General features: G+C 40.6%; 1 protein-coding gene and 2 non-coding genes across 3 annotated transcripts; 2 read left to right on the forward strand and 1 right to left on the reverse strand.

The window, feature by feature from the left end:
• Window positions 1–1124: 1124 nt before the first annotated feature.
• Window positions 1125–1523, forward strand: LOC130939893 (uncharacterized). Its single transcript, XM_057867961.1, has one exon. The coding sequence runs from the start codon at window positions 1125–1127 to the stop codon at window positions 1521–1523; it is 399 nt and encodes a 132-aa protein (XP_057723944.1).
• Window positions 1524–6994: 5471 nt separating this feature from the next.
• Window positions 6995–7098, reverse strand: LOC130942392 (small nucleolar RNA R71). The gene has a single exon (XR_009070963.1). It is a non-coding gene; the product is annotated as a small nucleolar RNA R71 (small nucleolar RNA).
• A 6655-nt stretch (window positions 7099–13753) lies between these two features.
• On the forward strand, window positions 13754–13861 carry LOC130942523 (small nucleolar RNA R71). Its single transcript, XR_009071090.1, has one exon. It is a non-coding gene; the product is annotated as a small nucleolar RNA R71 (small nucleolar RNA).

Here is a 13861-nt window from a genome sequence, read left to right on the forward strand (position 1 = left end):
AAATTCCGAGCCTACTTACTTGGTACTAAGGTGGTAGTGTACTCATATCATGCAGCTCTAAAATATTTATTAGCTAAAAAAAAGTCCAAACCAAGGCTAATACATTGGATACTACTGCTACAAGAATTTGATTTAGAAATTAAGGATAGGAGTAGTTCTCAGAATTTAGTGGCACACCACTTGAGTCGCCTTGAGCATAATAAGGATGACTCCACTCCTATTAATGATGCTTTTCCATTTGATAGCTTGCATGCAGTATCTGAAGTAATTCATTGGTATGCACCTGTAGCTAATTATCTAGTTAGTCATACCTTCCCTCCCAATTTTACTAAGCATCAGAAGGACAAGCTGAAAAGTGAGTTCAAATACTATATATGGGATGACCCATATTTGTGGAGGTATAGTGCTAATCAGATAATTAGAAGGTGTGTGCCTCAATCAGAATTCCAGTCCATTTTAGAAAAATTTTAGACTGTGGATTCTGGTGGCCCACTCTTTTTAAAGATGCTACTGCCTGCTGTAAATCTTGTTCCCCATGCTAGCGGTTTGGTAATATATCCAAGAGGGATGAGATGCCCCAACAAATTATGCTATTCTATGAGGTTTTTGATGTTTGGGGCATTGACTTCATGGGTCCATTTCCAAACTCCAGTGGTTATCTTTATATACTGTTAGCTGTAGATTATGTTTCTAAATGGGTGGAAGCCATTCCTACCCGTACTGATGATGCTAACACTGTTGTCTCCTTTATTAGAAACCATATTATCTGTCGCTTTTGATCACCACAAACAATCGTGAGTGATCAAGGAACTCACTTTTGTAACAGGAGATTAGCAGGACTATTGAAGAAGCATGAGATTGTCCAAAAGGTAGCAACTGCCTACCACCCGCAAACTAACGGACAAGCAGAGGTGTCTAACAGAGAGATAAAGCGTATCCTAGAGAAGATAGTCAAGCCTCATAGGAAGGACTGGAGCACCAGGCTACAAGATGCTCTTTGGGCATATCGGACAGCATACAAGACACCAATCGGGATGAGCCCCTTCCGCCTAGTATACGAAAAGGCTTGCCACCTCCCTGTGGAGGTGGAACACAAGGTATTCTGGGCAGTGAGAAAAATCAACATGGGATTTGAGAAGGCCAGAGCTGAAAGGAAGATGCAACTACAAGAATTAGAGAACATTCGCCTAGAAGCATACGATAACTCTAGGCTATACAAAGAAAATATGAAGGTTATGCATGACAAGCACATTAAAAAGAGAGAGTTCATACCTGGGAAATTAGTTCTCCTGTACAACTCAAGGCTGAGGCTCATGCCAGGCAAGCTGAGGTCAAGGTGGGAAGGACCCTACAGAGTAGAGAAGGCAGAGCCGTATAGAGTCTTCCACCTGAGCCATCCTTCAAGTTCCAATGTCATCAAAGTCAATGGACATCGCTTAAAGCTGTATCATGGTGAGAAGATGACGGAAAATAAAGAGCTAGAGGTTTTCCTCTTGGAGGACCCGCCAACAGAAGCAGATTAAGCTTGTGGACCGTCCAACTTAAGGACGTTAAAGAAAAGTGCTGGGTGGGAGACAACCCACCATGGTATGATTGTTCCTCTCTTCTTAGTTTCTATTGTTAGTGACTCTTCTCATTATTTTTGCATATAGTCTGCATTTGCATCTGCATAAAAAAAGGCAGAAAGTTGCGTAGGAGCAGTGCAGAAAGTGTGCCAATTGCACAAGCATCACCACGCGTACGCGTCCCTTACGCGTATGCGTCATCTGAGAAATTTGCACTCCAAGCGTACGCGTCAATGATGCACACGCGTGACCTTGCGAATTCGACGTAAAAGGTGTAGTGGCTGAAAGTTGGGCTGGTTTGCTACTGGCACTGTGCCCGAGGCATAAATCGTATTACGCGTACGCGTCGTGGACACGTGCGCGTCACTTTCAAAATAAGCACTCACACGCGTGCGCGTGCTTGACGCGCACGCATCATATGATATTTTAGCTCACATCCCAAGACGAACAGAGGGTTGTGTGAGTGCCATGTTGCCCTCGCGCTAATAGCACAAACACAGTCACGCGTCCGCGTGACCGACGCTTACGCGTCACCTCCCTTTCTGCGCAACCCACGCGTACACGTACGCGTCATTAGCGTAACGCAACCTGATCCCTACGGTGTACACGTATGCGTCATTAGCGTAGCACAACCTGATCCCTGCGTCACCACTTGTCATATCTTTTCTTTTTCTAATCCTAATTTCTTTCTTTCTTCCTTCTTTCTTTTCTCTCCATTCTTCTTCCTCTTCTTCCCTTACTCTTTTCTTCTTCTTCTTACCCCTTCTCTCATATTTTCTCAATCTCTCAATCTCTCATTCTCCATCATCCCTCTCTTTATCACCTTCTTCTCAAGGTTCTTTCTTTCTATTTTCTCTCCCTTCTTCCTCTTAATTATTTACTTTTGCATTATTTTAGTTGGTGTTAGATATCTTAATGGGTGATTTCTTCTATAATTGCTTGTGATTTTTATTATGGAGTTATTTGACAATTCATATTAATTATTTTTGAAATGCTTGCATGTTCCAATTTAATTCTTTTCCTATCATATTAAACATGCATACTAAGTGTTTGTGAAAAAGCGCATATGGCATTGTGCAATTTTAATTGTTATATCTTTCTACTCTAATGCCTGTTTTTCATAAAACCCTTTCCATATTTTATTAATTTAATATAATTGTCAATACACACGTAATTGTTAATTTGTTACAAGTGATAATACATTTTTCACAATTAATGCTTGATCTATGCTACTCATGCCTTTGCCGGCATGCCAATAAACATCTTGCATTTAATTGCATTCATCCTTCTTGCTATATTTCCATTGATGTCCTAAATACATGAAGTCACGACCATGTGTTAACGACATCCTTCTTTACCTTGGCAAGATCATCACTTGTAAGGTCCCCTTCCTTGCTTTAACCCTTGGGCTTACACATTACTTTTCTTTTTTCCTTTTCAGGATGACCACCAAAAGGGCAAAGAGAAAGCTGCTACCAAACCACCAGCAATGAAAGGAACAAAAAAAATGCTAGCTGCGGAACTATCTTCAACAGCTGTCAAACCATTGATGAGCGGATAATTTGTATACTTTTTGGCATTGTTTTTAGTATGTTTTTGATATCTTTTAGTTAGATTTTAGTACATTTTTATTAGTTTTTATTTAAAATTCACTTTTCTGGACTTTACTATGAGTTTGTGTGTTTTTCTGTGATTTCAGGTATTTTCTGGCTGAAATTGAGGGACCTGAGCAAAAATCTGATTCAGAGACCAAAAAGGACTGCAGATGCTGTTGGATTCTGACCTCCCTGCACTCGAAGTGGATTTTCTGGAGCTACAGAAGCCCAATTGGCGCGCTCTCAACGGCGTTGGAAAGTAGACATCCAGGGCTTTCCAGCAATATATAATAGTCCATACTTTGTCCAAGATTTGATGGCCCAAACCCGCGAAGCAATCCGGCCTCAGGAATTCCAGCGTTAAACGCCGGAACAGGAATAAAAGTTGGAGTTAAACGCCCAAACTGGCATGGGAGCTGGCGTTTAACTCCAGAAAAGGTCTCTACAACGAATTTCCTTGATTGCTCAGCCCAAGCACACACCAAGTGGGCCCGGAAGTGGATTTTTATGTCATTTACTCATTTCTGTACACCTTAGGTTACTAGTTTACTATTAATAGGACCTTTTACTATTGTATTAGTAGACTTTGGTAGCTATCTTCACTTTTATGCTATCTTAGATCTTTGGGAGGCTGGCCATTCGGCCATGCCTGGACCTTATGCTTATGTATTTTCAACGGTGGAGTTTCTACACACCATAGATTAAGGGTGTGAAGCTCTGCTGTACCTCGAGTATTAATGAAATTACTATTGTTCTTCTATTCAACTCCGCTTGTTCTTTATCTAAGATATCACTCGTTCTTCAACCTATGAACAAGGTGACTGACAACCATTCTTGTTCTACAAGCATCTGAGGCTTAGTGAATATCTCTTGGATTCTTCGGAATCCTCGTGGTATAGGCAGGACCTGATGGCGGCATTCAAGAGAATCCGGAAGGTCTAAACCTTGTCTGTGGTATTCTGAGTAGGATTCAATGATTGAATGACTGTGATGTGCTTCAAACCTGTAACCTACTGGGCGTTAGTGACAGACGCAAAAGAGTTATTCTATTCCGGTAGGGAGGGAACCAAACCGGTGATTGGCGGCACTGTGACAGAGTGCTTTGCATTAGCTTTCACTGCGCGGATGGGAGGTAGCTGCTGACAACAGTGAGACCTTACACGAGTTTGCCATGGAAAGGAGTAAGAAGGATTGGATGAAGGCTGTAGGAAAGCAGAGAGACGGAAGGGAAGGCATCTTCATACACTTGTCTGAAGCTCTTACACCAATGATATACATAAGTATCACTATCTTTATCTTTTATGTTATTTTTGTTCATCATCATCATATACATTTGAGTTTGCCTGACTAAGATTTACAAGATGACCATAGCTTGCTTCAATACTAACAATCTCCGTGGGATCGACCCTTACTCACGTAAGGTTTTATTACTTGGACGACCCAGTGCACTTGCTGGTTAGTTGTGCGAAGTTGTGTAATGCCATGGTATTGAGCCACCAAGTTCTTGGAGCCATTACCGGGGATTATTTGAGTTGTGAAAAAGTATTGTTCACAATTTCGCCCGAACAAGTTTTTGGCGCCGTTGCCGGGGATTGTTCATGTTTTGAGCAAGCTTTTGGCAACATCAGAGCCAAGATCCGGCAACAACATCAAATTTTTGGTGTTATTGCCCGGGATTGTTTAGGCTGGACAACTGACGGTTCGTCTTGTTGCTTAGATTAGGTATTTTTTTTCGAAATTCTTGAAGGTGAATTCTAGAGTTTCATGATGATTTGTTGAAATCTGGCTGGCTGAGAAGCCATGTCTAATCTGATTGGACCGAGGTTTCAACTTATCACCACAAGAGCTTGTTGATTTTCATCAATTTTGCTCTTGGAGCAGTGATCTGCTAAGATTTGGCTGACCTTTGGTCATGTCTAGTGTTTTGGACCGAAGCTTTCTTTGAAAGCTTGGCTGGCTGTGAAGCCATGTCTAATTCCTGGACCGGAGTCTTAGACTAGCACTGCACTGATTCCTGGAATTCTCATTAAGAATTTTGATACCTTTTCCTACTTAATTTTCGAAAAACACAAAAAAAAAAAAATTTTACAAAACCAAAAAGACCAAAAATATTTGATGTTTCTTGCATAAGTTTAGTGTCTCATCCTAAGTTTGGTGTCAAATGCATGTTTTTGTTATAATTTTCGAATCCATGCATATATTTCTTTGTTTTGATCTTTGAATTCTATTGACTTGAAGTATTTTGTGTGTCTCATATGCATTTTCATATTGTTAGTGTCAGTAGTACACAAACTGCTAAGTTTGGTGTCTTGCATGCATTGTTATTTGATTCTTGTCGCATTTTGATTATCAAAAATCCAAAAATATTTTTAATTTGTGTCCTTTCAAGTCAATGATACAAAGAATTGAAGATTCAAAACATGCTGCAGAGGAATTATACAGAAAAAGCTGAGCATTCAAAAATGCCCAGTGAAGAAGGCAGACTGGCGTTTAAACGCCAGCCAAGGTACCTGGTTGGGCGTTTAACGCCCAAAAAGGGTGCATTTTGGGCGTTAAACGCCAGAATGTATACCATTCTGGGCGTTTAACGCCAGGATGGTGCAGGGGGAAGATTTTGTTTTCAAAATCAAATTTTTTTAGTTTTTCAAAATCAAATCTTTTCAAATCAAATCTTTTCAATCAAATGTTTTCAAAATCAATTTCTTTCCTTTTTAAAAGATACTTACTAACAATTAATGATTTGATTGAACATCACAAGATTGTTACCTTTTCTGTTGAGAAAGGTTTGAATGTTTCAAATCATATCTTTCCTTGTTAGGCAAGTCATTCTTTTTTTAAAATCATATCTTTTCAAATGGTTTTCAAATCATATCTTTTAAAAATGTTTTCAAATCATATCTTCTCAATCACATCTTTTTTTAAACTCATAACTTTTCAATTAAATCTTTTTAACCACATCTTTTTCAAAACAGTTTTCAATCAAATCTTTTTAATTTCTAATTTCAAATTCTTTTTCAAAAATCACTTAATTTCTTTTCCACTTTTATTTTCGAAAATTAATTAATGTTTTTCAAATAATTTCAAAATTTTTCACTTGATTTTCGAAAATAAACTTCCCTCCTTCCCACATCCTTCTATTTATGGAGTGCCACTCCTTCTCAATGCACAATTCGAACCTTATCTAACTAAAGTTCGAATTTATCTTCTCCTTCTTCTTTCTATTTCTCTTTTCCTCTGACACTTAAAGGAATCTCTATACTGTGACATAGAGGATTCCACATTTTCTTGTTCCCTTCTCTTTCATATGAGCAGGAGCAAGGACAAAGGCATTCTTGTTGAAGCTGATCCTGAACCTGAAAGGACTTTGAAGAGAAAGCTAAGAGAAGCCAAAGCACAACTCTCTTTAGAGGACCTGACCGAATTCTTCAAGGAAGAAAACATGGCAGCAGAAAACACACAATGCAAACAATGCAAGGAAGGTGCTGGGTGACTTTACTGCACCTATTTTTATGGGAAAGCATCTCTATCCCTGCCATTGGAGCAAACAACTTTGAGCTTAAACCTCAATTAGTTTCTCTAATGCAACAGAATTGCAAGTTCCATGGACTTCCAATGGAAGATCCTCATCAGTTCTTAGCTGAATTCTTGCAAATCTGTGACACAGTCAAGACTAATGGGGTTAACCCTGAGGTTTATAGACTGATGCTATTCCCTTTTGCTGTGAGAGACAGAGCTAGAATATGGTTGGACTCTCAACCTAAAGAAAGCCTGGACTCTTGGGAAAAGCTAGTCAATGCCTTCTTGGCAAAGTTCTTTCCACCACAAAGATGGAGTAAGCTTAGAGTGGAAGTCCAAACCTTCAGACAGAAGGATGGAGAATCCCTCTATGAAGCTTGGGAAAGATACAAACAATTAATCAGAAGATGTCCATCTGACATGCTTTCTGAATGGAGCATCATAGGTATTTTCTATGATGGTCTCTCTGAACTATCTAAGATGTCCTTGGATAGCTCTGCAGGAGGATCTCTTCATCTAAAGAAGACGCCTGCAGAAGCTCAAGAATTGATTGAAATGGTTGCAAATAACCAATTCATGTACACTTCTGAAAGAAATCCTGTGAACAATGGGACTAGTCAGAAGAAAGGAGTTCTTGAGATTGACACTCTGAATGCCATTTTGGCCCAGAATAAAATACTGACTCAACAAGTCAATTTGATTTCTCAAAGTCTGTCTGGAATGCAAAATGCACCAAACAGTACTAAGGAAGCTTCATCTGAGGAAGAAGCTTATGATCCTGAGAACCCTTCCATGGAAGAGGTAAATTACTGGTGCGGGCGAAATTGTGAACAATACTTTTTCACAACTCAAATAATCCCCGGTAATGGCTCCAAGAACTTGGTGGCTCAATACCATGGCATTACACAACTTCGCACAACTAACCAGCAAGTGCACTGGGTCGTCCAAGTAATAAAACCTTACGTGAGTAAGGGTCGATCCCACGGAGATTGTTAGTATTGAAGCAAGCTATGGTCATCTTGTAAATCTTAGTCAGGCAAACTCAAATGTATATGATGATGATGAACGAAAATAACATAAAAGATAAAGATAGTGATACTTATGTATATCATTGGTGTAAGAGCTTCAGACAAGTGTATGAAGATGCCTTCCCTTCCGTCTCTCTGCTTTCCTACAGCCTTCATCCAATCCTTCTTACTCCTTTCCATGGCAAACTCGTGTAGGGTCTCACTGTTGTCAGCAGCTACCTCCCATCCTCTCAGTGAAAGCGATTGCATATGTCCTGTCACGGCATAGCGGAATTCATCTGTCGGTTCTCAATCAGGCGCGGAATAGAATCCAGTGATTCTTTTGCGTTATCACTAACGCCCCCGCCCTCAGGGTTTGAAGCACGTCACAGTCATTCAGTCATTGAATCCTACTCAGAACACCACAGACAAGGTTAGACCTTCCGGATTCTCTTGAATGCTGCCATCAGGTCCTGCCTATACCACGAAGACTCCGAAGAATCCAAGAGATATTCACTAAGCCTCGAATGCTTGTAGAACAAGAATGGTTGTCAGTCACCTTGTTCATAGGTGAGAGTGGTGATGGGCGTCAATCATCACCATCATCATGTTGAAGAACAAGTGATATCTTGGTAAAAGAACAAGCGGAATTGAATGGAAGAACAATAGTAATTGCATTAATACTCGAGGTACAGCAGAGCTCCACACCCTTAATCTATGGTGTGTAGAAACTCCACCGTTGAAAATACATAAGAATAAGGTCCAGGCATGGCCGAATGGCCAGCCTCCCAAAGATCTAAGATAGCATAAAAGTGAAGATAGCTACCAAAGTCTACTAATACAATAGTAAAAGGTCCTATTAATAGTAAACTAGTAACCTAAGGTGTACAGAAATGAGTAAATGACATAAAAATCCACTTCCGGGCCCACTTGGTGTGTGCTTGGGCTGAGCAATCAAGGAAATTCGTGTAGAGACCTTTTCTGGAGTTAAACGCCAGCTCCCATGCCAGTTTGGGCGTTTAACTCCAACTTTTTCCTGTTCCGGCGTTTAACGCTGGAATTCCTGAGGCCGGATTGCTTCGCGGGTTTGGGCCATCAATCTTGGACAAAGTATGGACTATTATATATTGCTGGAAAGCCCTGGATGTCTACTTTCCAACGCCGTTGAGAGCGCGCCAATTGGGCTTCTGTAGCTCCAGAAAATCCACTTCGAGTGCAGGGAGGTCAGAATCCAACAGCATCTGCAGTCCTTTTTGGTCTCTGAATCAGATTTTTGCTCAGGTCCCTCAATTTCAGCCAGAAAATACCTGAAATCACAGAAAAACACACAAACTCATAGTAAAGTCTAGAAAAGTGAATTTTTAAATAAAAACTAATAAAATGTACTAAAATCTAACTAAAAGATATCAAACATACTAAAAACAATGCCAAAAAGTATACAAATTATCCGCTCATCACAACACCAAACTTAAATTGTTGCTTGTCCTCAAGCAACTGAAAATCAAATAAGATCAAAAGAAGAGAATGCAATGAATTCCAAAAACATCTGTGAAGATCAGTATTAATTAGATGAGCGGGCTTTTAACCTTCTGTCTCTGACAGTTTTGGCATCTCAATCTATCCCTTGAAATTCAGAATGGTTGGCTTCTTTAGGAACTCAGAGTCCAGATAGTGTTAATGATTCTCCTAGTAAAGTATGATGATTCTTGAACATAGCTATTTATTGAGTCTTGGCTGTGGCCCAAAGCACTCTGTCTTCCAGTATTACCACCGGATACATACATGCCACAGACACATAATTGGGTGAACCTTTTCAGATTGTGACTCAGCTTTGCTAAAGTCCCCAATTAGAGGTGTCCAGGGTTCTTAAGCACACTCTTATTTGCCTTGGATCACAACTTTATTTCTTTTCTTTTTCTTTCTTTTTTTTCTTTTTTTTTTTTTTTTTTTTTTTTCGTTTTTTTTTTTTTTTTTTTTTTTTTTTTTTTTTTTTTTTTTTTTTTTTTTTTGAATAGCTTTTTCTTGCTTCAAGAATCATTTTATTGATTTTTCAGATCCTCAGTAACATGTCTCCTTTTTCATCATTCTTTCAAGAGCCAACATTCATGAACCACAAATTCAAGATACATATGCACTGTTTACACATACATTCAGAGAACAAAAATATTGCCACCACATCAAAATAATTAAACTATTATAAAATTCAAAATTCATGCAATTCTTCCTTTTTCAATTAAGCACATTTTTATTCAAGAAAGGTGATGGATTCATAGGACATTCATAACTTTAAGGCATAGACACTAAGACACTAATGATCATAAGACACAAACATGGATAACATAAAGCATAAAATTCGAAAAACAAAGGAATAAAGAACAAGGAAATCAAGGAATGGGTCCACCTTAGTGATGGCGGCTCTTCCTTGCTTTTGAAGGTCCTATGGAGTGCTTGAGCTCCTCAATGTCTCTTCCTTGTCTTTGTTGCTCCTCCCTCATGATTCTTTGATCTTCTCTAATTTCATGGAGGAGAATGGAGTGTTCTTGATGCTCCACCCTTAGTTGTCCCATGTTGGAACTTAATTCTCCTAGGGAGGTGTTTAGTTGCTCCCAATAGTTTTGTGGAGGAAAGTTCATCCCTTGAGGAATCTCAGGGATTTCTTGATGAGAGGGGTCTCTTGTGTATTCCATCCTTTTCTTGGTGATGGGCTTGTCCTCATCAATGGGATATCTCCTTCTATGTCAACTCCAACTGAATAACAGAGGTGACAAATGAGGTGAGGAAAGGCTAACCTTGCCACAGTGGAGGTCTTGTCTGCCACTTTATAGAGTTCTTGAGCTATAACCTCATGAACCTCTATTTCCTCTCCAATCATGATACTATGGATCATGATGGCCCGGTCTATGGTAACTTCGGACCGGTTGCTAGTGGGAATGATTGAGCGTTGTATGAACTCTAACCCTCCTCTAGCCACGGGCTTGAGGTCATGCCTTCTCAATTGGACCGGCTTTCCTCTTGAATCTTGCTTCCATTGTGCGCCCTCTTCACATATGACTGTGAGGACTTGGTCCAACCTTTGATCAAAGTTGACCCTTCTAGTGAAAGGATGCTCATCTCCTTGCATCATAGGCAAGTTGAACGCCACCCTCACACTCTCCGGACTAAAATCCAAGTATTTCCCCCGAACCATAGTAAGATAATTCTTTGGATTCGGGTTCACACTTTGGTCATGGTTCTTGTGATCCATGCATTGGCATAGAACTCTTGAACCATCAAGATTCCAACTTGTTGAATGGGGTTGGTGAGAACTTCCCAACCTCTTCTTTGGATCTCATGGCGGATCTCCGGATATTCACCCTTTTTGAGTAAAAGGGGACTTCGGGGATCACCTTCTTCAAGGCCACAACTTCATAGAAGTGGTCTTGATGCACCTTTGAGAGGAATCTATCCATCTCCCATGACTCGGAGGTGGAAGCTTTTGCTTTCCCTTTCCTCTTTTTAGAGGTTTCTCCGGCCTTTGGTGCCATAATGGTTATGGAAAAACGAAAAAGCAACGCTTTTACCACACCAAACTTAAAATGTTTGCTCGTCCTCGAGCAAAAGAAGAAAGAAAGGAGTAGAAGAAGAAAAATGAGGAAGAGGGGAGGGTAGTGTGTTCGGCCAAAGGGGGAAGAAGTGGTCTTTAGGTTGTGTGAAAATGAAGGGTTGAAGAAGGGTATTTATAGGAGAGAGGGGGTAAAGGTTCGGCCATTTGAGGGTGGGTTTGGGAGGGAAAGTGGTTTGAATTTGAAGGGTGAGGTTGGTGGGGTTTTATGAAGGATGGATGTGAGTGGTGAAGAGAAGATGGGATTTGATAGGTGAGGGGTTTTTGGGGAAGAGGTGTTGAGGTGATTGGTGAATGGGGAAGAAGAGAGAGAGTGATGGTAGGGTCCTGTGGGGTCCACGGATCCTGTAGTGTCAAGGAAAAGTCATCCTTGCACCAAATGGCATCAAAATCCACGTTTTGACCCATTTCTGGCGTTAAACGCCGGGCTGGTGCCCATTCCTGGCGTTTACGCCAGGTTGTTGCCCTTTACTGGCGTTTAACGCCAGTCTGGTGCCCTTTCTGGCGTTAAACGCCCAGAAAGGTGCCAGACTGGGCGTTAAACGCCCAACTGCTAGGCTGACTGGCGTTTGAACGCCAGCAGCATCTTCCTCCAGGGTGTGCTGTTTTTCTTCCTGTTTTTCATTTTGTTTTGCTTTTTTCATTGTTTTTGTGACTTCTTATGATCATCAACCTACAAAAAGATAAAATAACAAAAGAAATAATTAATTATAAAACATTGGGTTGCCTCCCAACAAGCGCTTCTTTAGTGTCATTAGCTTGACAGAGGACTCCCATGGAGCCTCAGAAACACTCAGAACCTTGTTGAAACCTCCCAACACCAAACTTAGAGTTTGAATGTGGGGTTTCAACACCAAACTTAGATTTTGGTTGTGGCCTCCCAACACCAAACTTAGAGTTTGACTGTGGGGGCTCTGCTTGGCTCTGTTTTGAGAGAAGCTCTTCATGCTTCTTCTCCATGATGATAGAGGGATATCCTTGGGCCTTAAACACCATGGATTCTTCATTCACTTGAATGATCAACTCTCCTCTATCAACATCAATCACAGCCTTTGCTGTGGCTAGGAAGGGTCTGCCAAGGATGATGGATTCATCCATGCACTTCCCAGTCTCTAGGACTATGAAATCAGTAGGAATGTAATGGTTTTCAACCTTAACCAGAACATCCTCTACAAGTCCATGGGCTTGTTTTCTTGAGTTGTCTGCCATTTCTAGTGAGATTTTTGCAGCTTGCACCTCAAAGATCCCTAATTTCTCCATTACAGAGAGGGGCATGAGGTTCACACTTGACCCTAAGTCACACAAGGCCTTTTTGAAGGTCATGGTGCCTATGGTACAAGGTATAGAAAACTTCCCAGGATCCTGCCTCTTTTGAGGCAGTTTCTGCCTATACAAGTCATCCAGTTCTTTGGTGAGCAAGGGTGGTTCATCCTCCCAAGTCTCATTTCCAAATAACTTGTCATTCAGTTTCATGATTGCTCCAAGGTATTTAGCAACTTGCTCTTCAGTGACATACTCATCCTCTTCAGAGGAAGAATACTCATCAGAGCTCATGAATGGCAGAAGTAAGTCCAATGGAATCTCTATGGTCTCATTTTGAGCCTCAGATTCCCATTGTTCCTCATTGAGGAACTCAGAGGAGATTGGTACACGCCCACTGAGGTCTTCCTCAGTGGCGTCCTCCTCCTCTCTTTCCTCTCCATATTCGGCCATGTCTATGGCTTTGCACTCTCCTTTTGGATTTTCTTCTGTGTTACTTGGGAGAGTGCTTGGAGGAAGTTCAGTAATTTTCTTGCTCAGCTGACCCACTTGTCCTTCCAAATTCCTAATGGAAGATCTAGTTTCAGGCATGAAACTTTGAGTGGTTTTGATCAGATCAGAGACCATGGTTGCTAAGTCAGAATTATTCTGCTTAGAGCTCTCTGTCTGTTGCTGAGAAGATGATGGAAAAGGCTTGCCATTGTTAAACCTGTTTCTTCCACCATTGTTATTGAAACCTTGTTGAGGTCTCTCGTGATTCTTCCATGAAAGATTTGGGTGATTTCTCCATGAAGAATTATAGGTGTTACCATAGGGTTCTCCTAGGTAATTTACCTCTTCCATGGAAGGGTTCTCAGGATCATAAGCTTCTTCCTCAGATGAAGCTTCCTTAGTACTGTTTGGTGCATTCTGCATTCCAGACAGACTTTGAGAAATCAAATTGACTTGTTGAGTCAATATTTTATTCTGAGCCAATATGGCATTCAGAGTGTCAATCTCAAGAACTCCTTTCTTCTGACTAGTCCCATTGTTCACAGGATTTCTTTCAGAAGTATACATGAATTGGTTATTTGCAACCATTTCAATCAATTCTTGAGCTTCAGTAGGCGTCTTCTTCAAATGAAGAGATCCTCCAGCAGAGCTATCCAAAGACATCTTGGATAGTTCAGAGAGACCATCATAGAAAATACCTATGATGCTCCATTCAGAAAGCATGTCAGAGGGACATTTTCTGATTAACTGTTTGTATCTTTCCCAAGCTTCATAGAGGGATTCTCCATCCTTTTGTCTGAAGGTTTGGACTTCCACTCTAAGCTT

This window comes from Arachis stenosperma, chromosome 7, assembly GCF_014773155.1.
Source record: "Arachis stenosperma cultivar V10309 chromosome 7, arast.V10309.gnm1.PFL2, whole genome shotgun sequence".
NCBI lineage: Eukaryota > Viridiplantae > Streptophyta > Magnoliopsida > Fabales > Fabaceae > Arachis > Arachis stenosperma.